The 21,411-nt window shown below is 41.0% G+C and overlaps 1 protein-coding gene across 2 annotated transcripts in view; it reads left to right on the top strand.

Annotated features, from left to right (window-relative positions):
• The window catches only part of MTUS2 (microtubule associated scaffold protein 2), a 578,616-nt gene that overhangs the window by 226,556 nt on the left and 330,649 nt on the right, over positions 1-21,411 (top strand). For both annotated transcript variants that reach the window (XM_075851678.1, XM_075851679.1), the window contains exon 4: positions 13,813-14,019. In XM_075851678.1, the coding sequence (XP_075707793.1) occupies positions 13,813-14,019 (207 nt within the window). The remainder of the gene's footprint in view (positions 1-13,812; positions 14,020-21,411) is intronic.

Consider the following 21,411-nt stretch of genomic DNA (forward strand, 5'->3'; position numbering starts at 1 on the left):
CTTTGGGTCATAGGCAGCATTTCTCTTCCTCCAAACACGGCGAGTTGAGTTAATGCCAAAGAGCTCAATTTTAGGCCTCATTTACACGAGCGTGTGCGTTTTGCGCACGCAAAAAAACGCAGCGTTTTGCGTGCGCAAAAGGCACTTGACAGCTCCGTGTGTCATCAGTGTATGATGCGCGGCTGTGTGATTTTCGTGCAGCCGCCATCATAGAGATGAGGCTAGTCAACGTCAGTCACTGTCCAGGGTGCTGAAAGAGTTAACTGATCGGCAGTAACTCTTTCAGCACCCTCGACAGTGAATTCCGATCACCATATCGAGTAACCTGTTTAAAAAAAGAGGTTCGTACTTACCGAGAACTTCCCGGCCGTTGCCTTGGTGACGCGTCCTTGGTGATGCGCCTCTCTTGACATCTGGCCCCACCTCCCTGGATGATGCGGCAGTCCATGTGACCGCTGGAGCCTGTGCTTGGCTTGTGATTGGCTGCAGCTGTCACTTGGACTGAATTGTTATCCCGGGAGGTCAGACTGGAGGAAGAAGCCGGGAGTTATCGGTAAGTCAGAACTTTTTTTTTTTTTTACACGTTCACGTATATTGGGATCGGAAGTCACTGTCCAGGGTGCTGAACCAGTTTAACTCTTTCAACACCCTGGACAGTGACTGTCTCCTGACGTCGCGTACCGGAACATTTTTTGCCGGGTTCGGTCAAAACGAGTTCGGCCGAACCCGGTGAAGTTCGGTTCGGTTCGGACGGTTCGCTCATCTCTAAGAAACTCAGTTTGGATGTTAGTAAACAGAAAAGCACGTGGTGCTTTTCTGTTTACATTCAGAGTTTGACAGCTCTTGCGCGAATCACGCAGTTCGCACGGAAGTGCTTCCGTGCGACCTGCGTGGTTTTGACGCACCCATTGACTTCAATGGGTGCGTGATGCGCGAAAAACGCAGAATTTTAGAACATGTCGTGAGATTTTTTCAGCGCACTCACGCTGAGCAAAACTCACGGACTGTCTGCATGCCCCCATAGACTTGTATAGGTCCGTGCGACCCGCGTGAAAAGCACGCGAGTCTCACGGACGTATATCACGTTCGTGTAAATGAGGCCTTAGTCTCATCTGACCACAGCACCTTTTCCCAATCACTCTCAGAATCATCCAGATGTTCATTTGCAAACTTCAGACGGGCCTGTACATGTGCCTTCTTGAGCAGGGGGACCTTGCGGGCACTGCAGGATTTTAATCCATTACGGCGTAATGTGTTACCAATGGTTTTCTTGGTGACTGTGGTCCCAGCTGCCTTGAGATCATTAACAAGTTCCCCCCTTGTAGTTTTCGGCTGAGCTCTCACCTTCCTCAGGATCAAGGATACCCCACGAGGGGAGATTTTGCATGGAGCCCCAGATCGATGTCGATTGACAGTCATTTTGTATGTCTTCCATTTTCTTACTATTGCCCCAACAGTTGTCTCCTTCTCACCCAGCGTCTTACTTATGGTTTTGTAGCCCATTTCAGCCTTGTGCAGGTCTATGATCTTGTCCCTGACATCCTTAGAAAGCTCTTTGGTCTTGCCCATGTTGTAGAGGTTAGAGTCAGACTGATTAATTGAGTCTGTGGACAGGAGTCTTTTATACAGGTGACCATGTAAGACAGCTGTCTTTAATGCAGGCACCAAGTTGATTTGGAGCGTGTAACTGGTCTGGAGGAGGCTGAACTCTTAATGGTTGGTAGGGGATCAAATACTTATTTCTCTGTGCACAATGCAAATAAATATATATAATTTTGACTATGTGATTTTCTGTTGTTTTTTTTATAAAATCTATCTCTCACTGGTAAAATTTACCTAGCCTAAAAATTCTAGACTGTTCATGTCTTTGACAGTGGGCAAACTTACAAAATCAGCAAGGGATCAAATACTTATTTCCTTCACTGTATATACAGATGAAAATACGGATTCAATATGGACTGTATTTACAGACACCCTTCCGTAAATACGGATGAATTCCGAATACCGAAGGATCCGTATTTACGGACAGTATTTACTGATAGATGAAAATACGGTTGTGTGCATAGAGCCTAAGACACTATAGGATAAAGGGAGTCAGACTAAAGATCACTTGACCCCACAGCAGCCCGGAAAGGATCAGCTACCCGTGAAATATAGCACCAGGTAAGTTGATACACTTGACTAAATTGCACTACATCATATTTGCAAAAAAGGGCGCGGAAAAAAAGAAGCAGCAGTGCTTTAAAGGTATTTTACCGGAATATGATGGGCCATCAATCTTTGATCATGGGGGAAAGACTCCCGGCTGTGCCTTGTATTGCAACTCTTCACTACTTCACTTGAATGACACTGTGTTTATGTGTGCCGGTTGTCGGACCCCCACCCATAAAATATCAATGGCCCATCATATCATCCTAAGGATAGGCTATCAATATTAAAGTCACAGAAAACCCCTAATGACAAAGGGTCAGTTTTGGAGTTTAGTGCGAAACTTGTAATACATTTTGCTTATACTTCAGAGCACAAGTAAAAATTATTCTCAAAATGCCTTGCTTTTAGGTTGTTGGCGTAGTGTGGGATTTTTAGGAGGAGGAACAGGGTGGCGGAAGGTGAAAAGTATGCTATCTTCCCCTAATACGTCTGTAATCTCAGACCACCAATGATTTACAGAATGAAAGGACTCTATAGAGCACTTAAACTCCTTTGGCAGTGCTCAGGTCAGGTTGGTTCTACACCACCCTCCCAAAGAGCAGGGTGAACATGGGTAGATTTCCTCCTTTTTCCTTTTTGCAACCACTGCAGGTTTGCAGACGAGTAAGGAGAGAACAAGTCTGGGGTTTGATTTGGCTTTGTCTCCTACAAAGGATGAAAAAGGGTACTGGTGAAGCAGGTCTGGGCACTATTGTCCTAAAATTAAGGGGTGTTTTCGTGAGAACCAGTACCAAAAAGTGCCTATTTTTTATTTTCTCTATGGCTCTGTTGGTTCTTTATAAAAAAATAAAAAAAAAATTCAGTTGTTTGTGGCTACGTTATGCCCTTTATATTACTTTATTGTCAGAGAAAAACATTATTTTTGGTTGATTTTCAGAAGTTAGGAGCATAGCCTCACAAACTCCGCTCTGCTCGACCAGCCAGCCTGCTGGGACCTGTACATCCATAAGAGCTTAAAATGAAAGGTTACAGGTTACCCAAGAACAGAAACATCTCTGCCTGCCTTGCTTTTCCTTTATTCTCTTTTTGTTTTTAATCTCCCTGGTATGTCTCTATCAAGCTTTAGCATATGCTCCTCTTGGGCCTTCTACTCCCCTCTGAACTTTCAGGTCTATATCAGGACTGTGCCTTTTATTTCACCACAATCTATGTCTAAATAATTTGGCTATTCTATTTATAAGCCTGTTCGATCAAATCAACTTCTACAACAGGCATCTGTGAATAATATCAGTGGCAGATTTGTTAACATTAAAACATTATTCCTAGGAACACATTGCTGCAGAACAGGTCTACATATGGTGCCTCCATGCAAAAATAAAAATAAAAAAATGTTGCCTCTGAAGAAATTGTCTATTATTACCAGTAAGTAGCAGCTATCATTATAGTTTTCATTCAAATTTTCTTTGTTACAATTTATTTATAATTTCTGCAAATAATTCAGAGAGTCTTGAGAAGTGTGCTGTGAAATTTTACTTACTATCTAAACCTTGCCTATATGTACAGGTCACACTCACATATAGATCTGTCCTTCCTTACCTTTTCTCTTATCTTAACATATACTGAGAGGTGTGGCACATGACCAGCTTAAAAAAAAAAACATGAATTTTGCCATACTCTGTCATGAGATGTCTATACTATATGTCTCTGTGTGCCCCTCCCCCCAGTGGTTGTGATGTGGATTGCAGCCTGTCAAGCGTTTTGCTAGCATGTCGCGAAATTATATTGAAATGGTTTCATGAGTAATTGGAGTCCTTAACCAAATTTAAGCAAAGGTAAGGATGGACACATCTATAACTTCGGTTAAAGTGCCTCCATAAACAATGCTGCTACTAAGTGGCTAAGTAGGCCATACTGCCATCAGAGTGCCCCTTTAACAAACATTGGCAGCTTAGTACCTCCCTTTATGCATCATGTATGATCATAGAAGTCAATAAAATTCTGTCTGTCTCAATTCTCCCACTAGGGAGAGTTCCCAACATTCATATTTACACATCATCCATTGAAGTAAAAGGGGACAATATAAATATATACGCCCTCCCCCCTAGTGGCGGCTGCAGAAGATTTTCCAGCACTGTTGGGAGTTTGGAGATTTCCTCTATTTCAGGATATTTCTGTAAAATTCAGGAGAGTAGACACCTACATTTATACAAATTTATTTTTAAGTATTAACTAAACTACTGAATAAGGTAATAGCTGAACTTGCGATGCTGTAGTTGGGAATAACAAACACCGCAAAGTTGCCCCAACTAGTGGATGAGGATACTGCACGCCAAATCAATAGTTTGCTGGGGCGATTTGAAACAATGGCAAGTTATGTCATTAATGCAACAACATAGCACACCAATGATATTGTGGACACGTCTAGAAAAGTGCTGTATATATCTATTCTAACACTTTGTTGGATTGTCTCTTTAGGAAACTTATTTACCATATTTACAGTAATCTCTACATGTTTATTGACCATTAAGAAGAAATTGGGTTTGTCAGCTGCTCTCTGTGCATGCAGCAAGCTTATGTATTAAACCAGACAGATTGCTTTAGCTTTATTAGTACATCTTATGGATACCCAACTTTACTACCAATTTCCCATTAGGAGCAACGGCATCCACTAAACAACCCAACGCTCTCTATAGAAATGTCACTCAGGTGGCGGCATTGTACAATAATACACAACCTTTTACTAGACGTCGCCTTATTGAAGAGAAGAGAAGTGGCTCAGCCCTGCCATGCTTTACATGGTTGTCTATTCATTTAAAGGGCACCCTGTAATACTACATTTGTGACCGGCCATTACTAACCCTGGCAATATCAAATGTTTGCCAGGAGTTCCAGAATCCGGATCCATGGGGTTCAGCCAAACGCTAGGACAGCTTAATTTTAAAAAGGGGTCGTCGGGTTAAGACAGTCCATTATACCTACTGGTTTAGCTTTATTACCTTATTGAAAATAGATATGTCCTGTGACACACTTCCAATAACGTCATTTCTACTCAGTAATTCATTATGAAATATTATCTAATGTTTAAAAATGGGCTTTATTTTTTAGTATTTGTATTTTTCCTTTTTCTTTTAAATTACTTTTCCTTCAAACAACCCCAAAACCTTAAATGAACATCATTGCTCTATATGGTAAATTCTCCATCTGATCCTCATTACATTTTTTTCAGCAATGTTTTAATATATTTTTCTTTATCTTTCTCTAGTTTAAGCAGGAAGAATTTATAAATGGGGATCATCAAAATCTTGATTGCTTTTATTCTTTATGTTATTCCTATGCATGCTTTATTTATACCTTATGGAACTTTCTTTGACCTTTTTCATAATGGAAATTCAATTAATACTTAACTATAAGTGAGAGATGATGGGTGAAGTTGAATGCTGCTTTTTACGCCATTAAAATGAATTGTTCTGGTTACTGATAATGGAATATCACAGCTTTACTGGTGTCAGTTCTTTATTCGATTAAGTTATCACAAGTAATAAAGCGTAGTTGTTTAGCACAGATGAAAATTACTGCTGGACATAAAAAGTGAGACTTAGGGCTCCCATAGAGGTACATTGGGCCCCTACAGTACCTCTGTATTCCTCTGATTTCATATGGAAGCATGCAGAGGTTTTTTCTTCCAGATTCCATATGACTTTGACAGAAAAAAATTGTGGCATGCTTCATCGGACTCTGTACAGTATATATAGAGGTATTCTCCCCTAGATGCATGGCTACTAGGGGAGAATGTATCTGTGAAAATGGTGCCCGATGAAGCCAGTATGGCAGTTCACAGAGGCTATACGGCTCTGTACTAGGGAGCTGCCATGTGCATGAGTCTTAATTGTATATATCTGGGCAGGGAAAGCCCAGTGATTTATAGACAAATCAATAATATAACTTTCACCACAGAAGCCATGGTTTCCATATCTGTCACTTATGAAGGCCACAGAGGCATACTGCATACTTGCTTACTTTTAAGAATGAATTTAAGAAAGCTTGAGATCCAATTTTTTATTTAAACACTGCCCTTATGAACAGACCATGCCGCATAACGGCGGTCAAAGAGCCATTAACAGTGCCAGCAGAGTGCCCCACCTGCACACTTTCAGGAAAGTACCCCACTTACTGTATAAACAGTGCCAGCAAAATGCCCCCTTCACTAACAGTTCCAACATAGTGCCTCTCTTCATGCAGCTATAGAATTCAATGATAAAATTCTGTCAGCCACCATCAAGGGGAACTCACTATTGGAGATAAGTGTATTTCCGGAAATTCGTTTTGGGTCCGATTCAGTGAAATCAGACAGCCGATTCAATCCAGTCCGAATAAGATCGTTTGCCAAATTGCAAGTGACCCGATTGCCCTTAATACTAGTTTCCGACTCTCTGATGTCTTCTAGCACTGTAACCCACCCCTTTCAAGTTCTTTAATGCCAATACAGGATTAGTAATGTCAAAGTGACAGCAACATATATGAGTAGCGGGAGAATAACTGCAGTGCATTTCAGGAAGGCTGCCTGCAAGGTATTATGGGGCAGCCCGCCCCAGTCTAGTGATCCTTTTTCTAATATTAGGATTTAATGCAGAATGTGTGGATCCCTGACCATTAGAAGGGTTCTGCATGGGATAACAAACATCCCTGTGGATTCCTCAGATAGTGGTTTATCCGTGAAATGATTTGCACCGTTTAGTAGGTCAGATTTTAACTTGGCCCAGTGATGCCTGTCATTGGGCATTGGCGATGGCCCATATGACTAGGTATCACTGGGGAAGATTTAGCTAGGGCCCTGTTATGGGCCTTGGATTGAGAGGCCTTGGGGGTCAGGTGACTTAAGGTTTAGGTTTAAAGAGCACCTGTCCCATCCTCTGACATCTGACTAGCTTACTATCCGCTGCAGTGCTGAGTGCATCTCTGGTATTCTCTTCTTTCTAGTCGCCAGCGTTTCCACTACAATCGGTCCTGTTAGTTTCTATAACCTGTACGAATAGACTCTCAAGTGGGCAGTCCCCAGCGATCAGTTCCTATGACTGAGATTGACACTAAGTGATTTGGACCGCCCACTTAACATTCTACTCGTACAGGTTATGGAAACGAACAGGACCGATTGCCTGGGAACGCAGGCGGCTAGATAGAAAAGAAAGCTGTCCTGTTGGTTTAAGATGTCAGAGATTTTAGATGTCAGAGATCCTTTTTATAGAAGGGAATATGCTGGGGACTTGGTCAGACCTTCAGTATATTTTAGGAAAGGAGAAGTGCTGCCACCCGCTTTGGTCCTAATATTGGTAAATTATATTTGTTTATGTCACAACTCTTTATTGAAAAGAAAAATTTGAGTGTACAGCTTCTGCGTTTTGAAGTAGACCAGAGCTTTTGCCTTTAAATTAAGTCATTCATTTTTTCTTGGTTAAAATTAAAAGTTTATGAACTGATGTTTTATTAATTTTAATAAAGAGACCGTGGCCAACTTTTTTTCACTAATTCAGGCTATGTGTATTTGATATAGAAGGTTATAGCTGATATGATTTGTAATCCCATGTGAAATGCATTAAGTTCCTAAAAAATAGATGGAAATGCTTTTGAACAAGGTAAAGTAGCTTCTCAAAATGTAATCTGCACAGCTGACTCATGATGTCTCCGCACAGCAGCACAAAGACAGAAAGAAACGTTCATTCAGCAAAAGTTGTTTTTAATCACTAAATAAATTGATCTTTAGCAGTCAAGCATGGGATGAGAGCAGCAAATGAAATCCAGCATTAAAGGAAGAATTCCTTACAGAATATTCTGGAAAATAAATAGATTTGTTATCCTGTCCAAAGGGGCCCAAAAGAAGGTAACATACATACACTGAATGGCCACTTTATCAGAGACACCCATATAGTAGCGGGTTGAACCTCTTTTGGCTTTCAGATCCCAAACAATTAGTCATGACATAGATTCCACTAGGTGTTAAAATTGTTCTGCTGGAATATTGACGCATGCGATCAGGATAGTTTATTGTAGTTGCCGCTAAAGTGTCCTTCTGCCGTAGGGTAAACATCTGCCATGAAGGGATGAACTTGGTCAGCCACAATGCTTAGGTAAGCCTTACTGTTCAAACATCCATTCTCCGGTATCAGAGGTCCCAGGGTGTGCCAAGAAAACATTCCCCACACCATTACTCCATCTTCACCAGCCTGAACTGTTGACACCTAACAGGAAGGGTTCATCGGTTCATGCTGGCACCAAATTCTGACCCTCCCATCAGCATGGTGCAACAGAACTATGGATTCATCTGACCCAGCGATGTATTTCCAGTTCTCAGTGATACAATTGTTGTGCACTTTTGCCCACTGGAGTCTTGCCTTTCTGTTTCATTTAGAAAACAGTGGCGCTCAAACTGGTCGTCTGCTGTTATAGCCCAGCCATGCTAAGGAATGATGAGTTGTGCATTTGGAGACGTTATTTGGGGCAATTCGCTTGACTGTGCACCGCCTGTTCGTCAGAACAATTCTTGACATCCTCCTTTTGTCGATGAGTTGTTGACATCCACAGAATACCCTTCCACTGGATGTTTTTCCCCGATCATTCTCAGTTTACTTCTGATACCATTGCACGAGAAAACCCGACACGGTTGGCAGGTTTTGAAAAACCGGCCCCCGGTTAGTCTAGCACCAATGACCATACTTCTTTTGAAGTTGCTCAGATCGCTCGATTTTTCTCATTATAATGTATTCACACTGGAACTGATCTACGGAAAACTTGCTGACTTGTGTCTCCAGTAAAGTGGCCATTTAGTGTAGGTGGTAAGACTGAAAAAAACATACTGTTTATCTATTTCAGCCTATTTTCCAGCAATGTTGATCCAGAGAAAGGCAAAAACCCCCATGAGGCAAAAGCCAATTTTCCTTCTTTTTACAAAAACTGCACCACCTCTGTCCATGGGCTGCGTCAGGTATTGCAGTTTACTCCCATCCACTAGAATAGAGATGAGCTTCATTATCAGACAGAGTTATCATTAAAAGTTACGCAACTTAACTATTAAAATATACTTTATATAAATATGCTTTGTATTTTATTTCCTCACTATTTTAAAATCTCTGTTTGCTTTCAATGAATAAAAATATAGATTGCATGCACTGCATACAATTGCATCCTTCCTGCGAGCAGGATTAAATCTGTACAGGTTTTCAGAATCTGAATGATAATAAGAATTTTCCTATTCAATGACAGCAATAAAGGATGAATGTGAGCAGTTGAAATGCAAACTATATTAAACAGATCCGTTACCTTTCATTGTACAAAAATATTAAGCATTTCTCAACATAAACACCCCTTTAATATGTTCTCTGTACAATACTTTCTTCAGCGACTTTTGATTTCTAGGAGCACTCGATAACTGACAAGCCACGATTATTGTCCCGATAATCGCATTGAGTAGTAAAATTGCACTGTGCACCATGTCTTTAGTTTGTAATTTATTTTTCAGATAACTTTTACTTTTGGAAAATTAAATTTCTATAAAATAACATATAATGAATAATATGCGACTAATAATAATTCTAATAATAATATACTTAAGCAACTGGCTCTATTCACACGACAGGGTCTGAAAGTCGGCCGATAAAAACGGCAGTTTAGGTTAGGCTGGGTTCACACGACAGGGTCCCGCCCGAGCCCGAGTGTCGGCCGGTAAAATCGGCCATTTTGCCCGGCCGTTTGCATAAAGTTTTGCATCTGTTCCGGGCCGGGCAGATCTGGACAGTGACATCAGCGGCAACTCCTGAAGGGGAATCCCCATGTGTTCGGAGATTCCGCTTGAGGAGTTTCCCCTGATGTCACTGCCCAGATATGGACAGAGACATCAAGCGCTCTGTGCAGGAGCGGAATCCCCGAAAACACGGGGATTCCGCTCCTTCAAGGAGCTAAAGTGGGGCTAGCACATAGCAGAGCGGGGAGATACTACAGTAGTAGTAGCAGCTGCAGCAGCTGCTAGCGGCGCCATGGAAGGTGTCGCCGGGCCAGGGCGCTTTTAAAACAAGCAGGGGAAGGGAGCCGGCGCAGCGCTCCCTCCACCTGCTGTACACCCCGGCCCTGCCACACAGTGTACAGCGTACAGCCATTTGTCCGAATGGCATAAACTCCTCCTTCTCACATGCACTCTGCGCTGTGAGGAGGAGGAGATAGAGCGCAAGCGACGGAAAACCCGGCCATCACTCGGGACACATTCCGGTGATGGCCGTGTATTACCCGGCCCCATAGACCTCTATGGGAGCCGGGCGGCCGGGTACCCGGCCGAAAATAGAGCATGTCCTATTTTTTGACGGCCGGTTTTCCCGGCCGTCAAAAAATCGGTAGTGTGAATAGCCCCATTAGGGGTCTATTATTCCTAATGCAGCCGGGTGCTGGCCGATTTATGAACGGCCGGCACCCGGCAGGGAAACCCTGTCGTGTGAATAAGGCCTTCGTTTTTCTCTGCCGTTTTGCATCCGTTTTGCATTCGTTCCGTTCCAAGCCGTGTTTCCGTTTTTAATGGCCAAGTTTTACCCGTTTTGCATCCGTTTTAAAAACTGATTCATTTAATTTGTACATTTTTTGCCACACACTTCCCTCTGTAGCTAATGCTGCATACTGCCCTCTGTAGATAATGCCACACACTGCCCTCTGTAGATAATGCCACACACTGCCCCCCTGTAGATAATGCAACACACTGCCCTCTTTAGATATTGCCAAAGTTCCCTCTGTAGATACTGCCACACAGCCCCCTGTAGATACTGCACACAGGCCCCTGTAGATAGTGCCACCCAGCCCCCCCTGTAGTTAGTGGCACACTGCCCCCCCCCTGTAGGTAGTGTTACACAGCCCCCCTGTAGATAGTGCCACACCCCCCTTGTAGGTAGTGCCACACAGCCTCCTTGTACATAGCACTCCCATAGATGACACCCCCTCTTCCTGTAGATAATGCCACAGTACTGTAGGGGACTATTCCAGGAGAAGTCCCTGACATTACTGTCTATATATGGAGCAGTTCCCTACTTCTGAAGTGGAATCCCCGGCCACAGTGTCGCAGGGATTCCGCTTCAGGAGTAGGGGACTGCTCCAGGAGAGTCCCTGACATCGCTATCCATATATGGACAGTGAAGTTAGGGACTTCTACTGGAGCGGAATCCCCGGCCACTGCTTCGGCAACACTGTGGCCGGGGATTAGAGGGATTCTGCTTCTACAGGGAGCTACAGTGGCGCTATCTTTCCGGCAGGGGGGTATGCCATCTACGTAAGGGGGCGCCATCTACAAGGGGGCTGTGGCAGCAAAAAAATCTCCTCCTTCTCACATGCACTTCGCACTGTGAGGAGGTGAGAATGAACGAGCAGCAGAAAGCAGGGCCGTCACTCGGATCACATGCAAGTGACAACCGTGCTTTACACGGCTCCATAGACATCTATGGGGGCCAGGAGAACGGCCAAAAATAGGGCATGTGAATAGCCCCATTTGGGGTCTATTGTTCTTACCGCGGCAGTGTAACGGCCGTTGAATAAACGGCCGTCCACGGCCAAGTATCCTTGTAGTGTGAATGGGGCCTAAAAGGGATTATGCCACAGCTCATTTTCAACCCAAAAGTTCAAAAATGCTGTAAATAGCTGTTTTAAAATAATGTGCATGTTTCTGTTGTTTTTTCTGTTTTCTCTGCTCTTGTATTTTATTTCCTGTAACTTTCACTATTTTTATTGAAAAAATTGAGCTTGCAGTGTCATTGTACTTTTTCTCTAATGGGACTTGCCTGACTGTGTACACCGTTGCTGACTGTGTACAAATGTGATGTTTTACATTGATTGCTCAATAAAGGTTTATTACAAAACAAAACAAAAAAAAGCCTCTTTAAATCTACTGTAATTCAATGTTGTCAACCAATAAACATGAAGACGTCCACCCACTGTCGTGAATACTTGTATAGGCATTGTAGCGTCTTTTTATTTTTTTATTTTTACCATTTCCATCAGGAAATATTGTTTTTCCTATTTTTAATCACAAAAACTATGTATAGACAATATATTTTGTTGTTTAGTATATTTTAGGCCAATTGCACATTGCTGTAACATTGCCGCATAATTCAAATATTGCAGCGATAATACGGCATTGTTAAACTGGCCCTAGGCTCTATGGCGATAGAGACTCCGTGTGCCACTGTATGGTGCTCAGTTGGGCACCATTTGTCAGAAATATTCACAGACATGCTTAAGGGGGGGTTAACCTAAAAACAGCGGAGGGCATATGTAACAAACAGCGATCAAATACAAACAAGAATCAATCCCTGCAGCGTGTGAGCCCTGCAATTACCGGCAACACTTCACATTACCATTATGTTACCCTACAATGAATTGAAGTGCAAAAGCAACTACTGTATTTAAAAAGGTTTATCTAAATTGATAACGTTTTAGACGTACCATATTAAAAAATGAGTCCCACAACAGAAAAGGGACACCATCCAGGGATCAATTTACATCATCATAGAAAGTTCATAGAGGACAATCCCTCAGATATTCAAAACAAAAGTAATAAAGTGCGTAAGCGGTAAAGTGCCACATCAGAAAGTCTCTATATCAAATCAGGTACAGATCACAAAAATACATCAACACATTACAAAACTAAGACCACACTGGATAGCGCGAGCCCCGACGCACATTTTGGCAGGAATGCCTTTGTCTGGGCGTGGTGTCTCAACCTCTACAATCACTATTTAAAGGGAATTTGTCGCTAGAAAAAAAATATTATTTTATTTTGCTAAACTTTTAGTATATAAATGATTTCACATTGTTCTAATTTTTTTAATTTTTTCACAAGTCAGGAAATATTATAAATTAGATTCTAATTTATAACATTTCCATGTGCTGGTCACTAGAGGGAGCAATTTACAAAATTGCAGCATTGGCATGTGGTAAAGCAACCTCGTTGCTTTATGCTGCAAAATTGGAGAAGACACACTCGCTCTAGTGCACTCAAACAATCCCCCCTCCTTTATCCTGGCTAGTGCCAGGAGAAAGGAGGGGGTTGAATGTTCAAACCTCCTACACTGTGTGCCGCCATTTTTTGAGCGAATGCACAGTGTAGGAGGATTAGATAAAGTGGTATGGAATCCGACATAAAAAAAAACTTAATATGCCTTAATTATACCATTATAGGAATATAATCACCATGCTAGCATGACTATTATAGAGGGAGGAGTTAACGCTCCAAATTACATGGATTAAAGTATGACAAATTGAGAGTTCACAACTCTAATTTACATCATGTGGTCATAGGGTGATAGAAGTTATGCCCCCTGGGGAAGTGCACATAGTGTTTGAAAACGTTGTGGCTGGCCATATATTTCCCCTACAGCAGCTGCTACGGGGGAAATGTAGTATTACATGTCAACCATTCAAATAAGTGGCAGCCGTATAATAAATATCCAGGATGAGTCCAGCTAAGGGATTGTTGTTGTGAGACAATCCCATTACAGTCTGAATTACAGTTTATCTACTATGGTAAGGATGTTATTATAGAATAGTTGGTAGATATTTTTTGACCACTTGAGATAACAATCTAGTTTTTGGTAATAGATTTAGTGACATTTCAACTATATATATATTTTTTTTTCACAGAGGATCTTAAAAAAGGTTCTATACCAAATGGCGCAAAGTCAAATCTTCCAAAGCCTTGCCAATCTGGCCTTCGTCCCCCTGGCTACTCCCGGTTGCCAGCAGCTAAGCTTGCAGCTTTTGGATTTGTCCGGAGCTCCAGTGTGTCATCACTGTCAAGCAATCAGTCTAATGAGAGCGTCCAGAGCGATCACAACAGGGCAACTAACAGTAAGTTCACAATATTCTGTTATGTGAAATAGTTGATGTTCTAGTGTGTACATGCTAACTCCATGATCAAGCCAAGACATGTATGACATATTTTCCTGTTAGGCAAGACATTGTATATAGCAGAAATGTTTTCTTTAGCAAATTAAAAATGAAGTTCTATAAATGGAGTAGTGAAATCTGTGAACTGATGACTCGCTCATGACAAAGTGCAAAGCAATACTTAATTTTGAGCTTCATGGTGGAGACACCTATTGGCGTAACTGGAAGCTCCAAGGCCCCAATGCAAAAAAAATTAACGATGTACCATTTAAAATACTGGTTTCTTCTTCTGTGGCAGAGGGGCCTTAGGGTCCTCCCAGGCACCAGGACCTAGGTGTAACTGCTACCTCTTTCCCCTACAGCTATGGACTTGCCTATATGAAGGCAAATGTATTTGGTTTTAGTGAAGACTCAATAAAATCCTGGTAGTGTATCTGGACATATAATTGATTCACTTGTGCCAACTTTTGTTGCATATTTTAGCAGGTTATCTTTCTGAATATGTTAATTGAGTCGATTATTATACTGGTGGGACCATCTAAATAGTGAAAGTCTAAAGAATAACATTTATGTAGAATATGTTACAGATTTTTGTAGATACAGTCTGTAATACTGGTGGAACTTTGGTTATTGAAGAAAACAAAATTAAGACAAAATTTTCTCAAATATGAGAACTTTCATATTTCATTTATCAAATTGTAGTCTACCAACCCCATGAAGGTTTTACAACACAAAATTTTACACTTAAAGAGTGACTGCACTTTCACAAAACATTTGAAATGTTATAGGGACTTATCAGACGTTCTGATTGGTAGGGGACCAAGTACTGAGACCCATACCATTCCTGAAACGAAGATGCAGAAGCTCTCAGCTAATCACTCCGCACCTTTGTCTGTGATCAATGCTCCTTATAAGGCTGAAAATTGGCTCATAGATGTTCTATGTGAGCCTGGCTGTCGCGGTCCGTGGGTATGTGGACCCACTAGGCCACACCGTCGTAGCTGGGAGGCTCCTGGCCAAACAACAGGGCACCCAATCAATACAAAGACCAGCAAAAGGGTACTTGAATAGTCCAGAAAGTGGCAGAGTCTTTAGCACAGATGGGGCTGGATGTGGCAGGTTGCGTGAGACGTGGCGGATGACAGCAGGTGCAGCAGGTTGCACCAGACATGGCAGACGACAGTAGGTGCGGCAAGTTGAGCCAGACGTGGCGGACGGCAGTAGGTGCAGCAGGACACGACTCCAACACTAGACAGGCTCAGGAACAAAGCACGGCACGGGATACAGGATACAGGAAGCAGGGTACGGGAACACTGGGAACAGGATAACACTGAGGGACCATTTGCAAAGACTAACATGGGAATAACTAACAACGCTCAGGCAGGGAGTGAAGTGGCAGGGCCCCTTAAATAGTCCAGAGTGATTGGGGCTAATTTAAAATATAATTCATGTCCACCCTATGGGACAGTGCCAAGCGGAGCAGAAGTGAGTGCTGGCGTTGCCTAGGAATGAGATGCTGGCCAGCACTCACAGATTCATGGCCAAGGCTTGCCGAGAGGTGAGTAGGAACGGTAGTCTGCGGCCATGGACACTACACTGGCTTTATCATAAAGAGGAGCGCTGATCAGTTGAAGGTGCAGAGCGATCCTCTGAGAGCTTCTGGACCTTCATTTCAGTGATGGTGGGTGTCTCAGATGGTGGATAAATCTTCTCATATATCTTCATCAAAAGTTTTTAGAAAGTTTAGCTATTATTTTAAGGGGTTTTACCACTTTAGACACATTTGGCATATCCCCAAGATATGTCATGAATGTTTAATAGGTGGGGTCCAACCTCTGCGTCTTGCAAGCCAAGCCTGCAGGAGGAGACTAAATGGAGTTGCCATGCACATTCTCAGTATTTTTGGTAGTCTCAGAGGTAGAACCCCCACCTATCAGACATTTACAACTTATCCTCTGGATATTTCATAAATGTGAGAAATCCCCTTTAAGATTCTATCATTTCATGTAATGAAGTCCATGGGTCACCAGTAATACAAGGACGTGCTGAGTCTCTCTATGCAGTGGCTCTCCACTCCAGCTAATAGAGGGAGTCCCAAACTGCAGGCTTTCCTCTGTGATGTCCATATGTCTTAATATGCCATCTCCTGTTATTCTGAAGGCATAACCAGTTTAATTCAGATATATAATGTCAAGTAAAATGTTAGTGTGGAAAGGGACTGTCCAATGGAAACTGAATATAGCAGCCCTGGTTCATGTCATAATGACGACCCTAACACCATTATAAAGGCTACAGAATAAAATTGATGTCTCTAAAAAAAAAAGCTGCATACCAATCAGCTGATCCCCATGGGTCTGGCTCCTGGAACCCACCAACATATGAACAAGGGTTAACTTTATGAGACAACCCTATTACTTGTTGCACTAATACTTGATATGTGTATGTTCTTATTGGATAATTCTAATTCTATAAATGTAATAATTTAAAGGTATTCACAAAAAAGACTAAATTAAGATTAAAAAGCAAAACAATACATTGATGCTGTTTTGGTGATTGTTGATAAGATTTTTAATTATTTTCGATAGGTTTATCTTTATCCTTAGTTCACTTTTTATTTAATTGCCTGCAGGTTTGGCAGATCAGAGATGTAGTTGTCATTTGGAATATTGAATATAAATCTCTTTATACTTTGACTGTGGTGCTGCGAATTGCTTCTCCTTGTCTCCTCTGGACATGTTTTGCAATGTCGATAACTGAAGTAATGCATGCGAACGCTCATCTGAGAATTCAATTTGCATTAGAAAAAGATTCTCTACCTTCCAATCCGATCTTATAATATAACCTTTGTAGCCCATCCAATCCTTCCCCGACTCTGTAAAGTATTCCTGTCTATATAATAAGAAATTAAAAATGGTAAGGAAATGTTCCCTTGAGTCAAATCGTGTCGAGTCTCATTTAAACGTATTCATGTTTGTTTCAAGGTATCACTTAGCACTTTGCTGTTATATAAGTGGAACCTATAGATTTATGATATGGATATGAAAAGGTCTCTTGTCACATTGTTCTTATACATAACTGTTCCACATATCCGCTGTTTGTTTCACTTGTTCGCTGTGTTTTTATTGGTAGTAGTTATACCAGACATGCTTTTCCTATACTGCATTACATTAAATGAGCCTGCCACAGATCATTTAGGACCCTGGAGTTATAAAGCATTTTATTTTTTTTGCATAATTTTTTGTTGTATGTAGCTAACATTTAGAGCTTGATTATAATATTGCATTTTGGAACATGAACTATATCAGCCAGTCAGCCGAAAGTATAAAGGCTATGTCCCCTTTGGCAACCAATTATTTTATTGCTCCAATGCATCTTAAATGAAAAATTAAGCAAGTTAAAAATATCACATTCATTTGTGTCTCCATCTTCTATGCAGCCCTATGCATCTCCAAGGTAACAGACTACAAACAAGCCCTGTGTAGTCTGATCCTGTAATTATACTTTCTTCTACCTGTACTTCCATCTCTACTACTTGCCAACATACTGAATGTATATTAGCAAGAAGTAGAAGTCGGATGGCAGGGAGTATAACTTGAATCAGACTTCAAAGGGTTTGTTTGTAGTTTGTTACCATGCAGATGCATTGTTTTGCATAGGAGCTGTAGGTACAGAAATGGTAAAAAAAAATGTAGTCAAGACCGTCTGTGAACTTGCGTAATTTTTTATTTTAGACGCATTGAGACAATTAAAACACTAAATTGCGAAGGTGAAAGCTGTTACATGGAAGCAAGTATATGTATTAAAAGCTTGTGGTCCAATTAGTCTATAAACTGTTATCTGGTTAAGGCTAACTTAATGCGTCAACCTTTCATCACACATAAATTAGGTAAAATCTAGGAGTAGCGCAACCTAAATGTTTCCCCATGGGAAACAACGTTTTGCAACTATCCCAAAAAGTCCAACAAAGTGCACAAAAAGAAACCGTGCAATAACAAATTTAGATCTATTACAACTTAACAGTAAAATGACTATGACACCTATTGTCTTTATATAATATATCCAGTAACATAAAGGAGGTACATAAAAATTATCCTATAAGCAAAAGTAAGAAATAGACAAGCTACAACACCACTGATGATCTGTATGTGGAACTATAAAGACAATAGGGGAGATTTATTATTAAAAAGGTAAGGTTCATTTAGCGCTTTCTTTATTTCTTTTCAAACCTGCCTTTGGATGGGAGTTACACATAGACATTGAGTTGCTGTATTTTTTTTCAAACTATTTCCCATAAATAATTGATTGAAACCACTCGAACGTCTCATACAGGGTGGCTCCACAAAGTCTTATGTCATGCGTTGTGTTGCGATGCGATTTCATGCTACCACATGCACAGGACACATTTTACCTGATACGGCACTGCAATCTAAATTATTGAATTAGCGTGGTAGTCGACCACGATTCCAATCTGATCAGCTACGAGCATTGGACTGGGGTTCCTTGGGCCCACCAGAGGAGAGGGTTCTAAAGGGGTCCACCCTCCATCTATACAGAACATGTGTACATCCACTGTTAATTTTATCTTCATCTTTGTTGTTCTAATTGCACACACCGAAACAAATTATCAATAAGGTCGAATAGGTTATTTGTGAATCATGCCATAAGAAATGGACCCTAGTGGCAAGAGACTGGCTCCAAATTTAATTCCAAATGGGTTATCTACTGCTGAACCTTAGTATCTGTTATATCGGGGACTAAATATTTTATCACACACTCGGCCCACGAGAGAATCCTATGGTACTCCTGTAGGCTAGTCCAAACCTGTAACCCATTAGGCGCAATATTAGTTTTAATTTACACATTTTTTTTTCTTAATCGCCCGCCTCCTTTTTTTTTTTTTAAAGAATTTAACTATCTTACTACATTATGCTGATCAGTACCTGATATTCTACTAATCAGTAACTTATGAGCAGAACCTCTAACTTATTATCCAGCCTATGTGTGTGATAGTGGCCTACCTAGTTATATAACATTATGCTTCCCAGACTTTTCAACAGTATTGGCACCACAAAAGGTGCAGGGCCCATACTAATTTTCATTGAAAAGGAGCGTTGCTGGACATTTGAAGAAGGTGTTCAAAGGTGGGGCTTAAAGTGTCTTATAATCTGGGATTCCCATGCTGGTAAATATGGTTACCCTATATTATGTTCTCTTCCACAGTACAAGTAGCTGCAATATAACAGAATTCTGCTAGGCACAACTCTTTTTAAGTTTTATTCTTCACTGTAGTGGAATTGAGGAGGCAATCACGTTTTTATGTATTATCAATAATGCTGTAGTTCTTCCTTATTGTCCTTTGTGTTTTATCAAAGTCGATCAGTTTACATAAACTAAATACAAAGCCACAAAATTCTGGATCATTAAGTTTTAAATGTCGAACATTACAGTAAAAAAAGACTAAGTGCAGGTTTACTGTTGTTTGGGGAAAGGGAATTGACCGCTGTTCATGGTGCGTTCCGTACTTAAAGTCATGCTGGTCGCTTTTTCATCTCTTAACCCCTTAACGACCACACCTTTTTTGGCCTTAAGGACCAAGGATTATTATATATTTTTTTTCAAAGCCGTATTCCAAGAGTCATAACTTTTATATTATTCCGTCGACATAGCCGTATAAGGGCTTGTTTTTTTGCGGGACGAGTTGTGTTTTTCAATTGCACCATGTTTGGAGGAATATAAAATATTGATTAACTTTTATTAACTTTAGGAGGGAAATAAAAATAAACAGCTGTTCCAGCATTGTTTTTCACGTTATAAATTTACGCCATTCACTATGCGGCTTAAATAACATGTTACCTTTATTTTATGGGTAGACTCGATTTTTGAGATACCAAGTATGTAAAGGATTTAATTGTTTTCCTACGTTTGCAGAATAAAAACCCTTTTAAAAAAATTACTTGTTTTTGCATCGCCGCCTTCCAAGAGCCGTAACTTTTTTATTTTTCCATCGATGTAGCCAAGTGTGGGCTTGTTTTTTGCATGACAAGGAGTAGTTTTCATTGATACTATTGTGGCTTATTGATTAACTTTTATTTAATTTTTTTGTGGGGGAATGTAAAAAAAGGAATTTTGCCGTTTTTTGTGGCTTTTTTGGACGCCTTTCACGAGGCAGTTTAATCAATGTGTTAACTCTATTGTTCAAATCATTACAATCGCGGTGGTGCCACATATGTGAATGTGTTTTGTTTTGTTTTTAAACTTTTTATGGAAAAAAAATGTGGTTTTATTTTATTTTTACAGCAATCTTTTTTTATTTTCTTATAAACTTTATTTAACTGTTTTACTTTTTTTTTTCTTAGTCCCACTAGGGGACTTCACTTATATTCACTTCACAGATATAATTCTTTGGTATACCAAAGCATTATTGGCTGTCAATGTAAAACTGACAGGCAATCTATTAGGCTCTGCTTCTGGCAGGGCCTAATAGGCAGTTGCTAAAGGCAGACCTGGGGGCCTTTGTTAGGCCCCCGATGCTATGGAAACCCATAAGGGACCCACAATCGCATTGTGGGTGTGCGATGGGGTGACAGAGGGATCTCCCTCCCTCTGTGAAACACATTAGATGCCGTGATCGCTATTGACTGCTGCATCTAAGGGGTTAAACTGACACAATCAGAGAGCTATCCAACTCCAGCAGTTGCGGCAGGAGCCTGGCTGTGTATAACAGCAGTGTTCCTTCCGCTGATCTCGTAGGTACAGTGGCAGTATCCACGAGATCAGAGTAATGGATATATCAGTCACGATGTGGGAACTAGCACCTGCTTGTGATGGATATATCTGTCACTCATCATAAGGGGTTAACATCCCTGACCCTAAGTTAACAAAATGAAGTGAATATTTACTATACATTTAATCTTAAAGGAACTCTAAACCTATAAATAAATGATAAAAGTAAACAAGAGATAAACTTGCCCACACTGTTGGAAACAAACAGTCTTGTAGAAATCTTGCAGAGAACACAGGTCTTTATTTCCTCCGGAGCCCTTCCAGTTTTGGCTGACAGATAACTGAAGGAAGCGGAGCTCCACTAAGAGGCATAGCTTATCAGTCCTCCTACTACAGGCAGAGGAGTGGTGGTTGGCTCTTGTGGTCGTGCACTAAAGATTTAAGTTGTCCGTAAATTCTGAATTAGACCATTTTCTGACTTATTTGCTGACTGAAGGCAGATATCTGTGGAAGTCAATCTGCCATGTTGGTTTTTTTTTCTTACTGCTGAGTGAAGTCATTGGCATAATTGAAAATTTGTACATGACAAATAACAGATGTGCACCATGGGGCATGCTGAAATTAATGGTG

This window comes from Rhinoderma darwinii, chromosome 2, assembly GCF_050947455.1.
Source record: "Rhinoderma darwinii isolate aRhiDar2 chromosome 2, aRhiDar2.hap1, whole genome shotgun sequence".
NCBI lineage: Eukaryota > Metazoa > Chordata > Amphibia > Anura > Rhinodermatidae > Rhinoderma > Rhinoderma darwinii.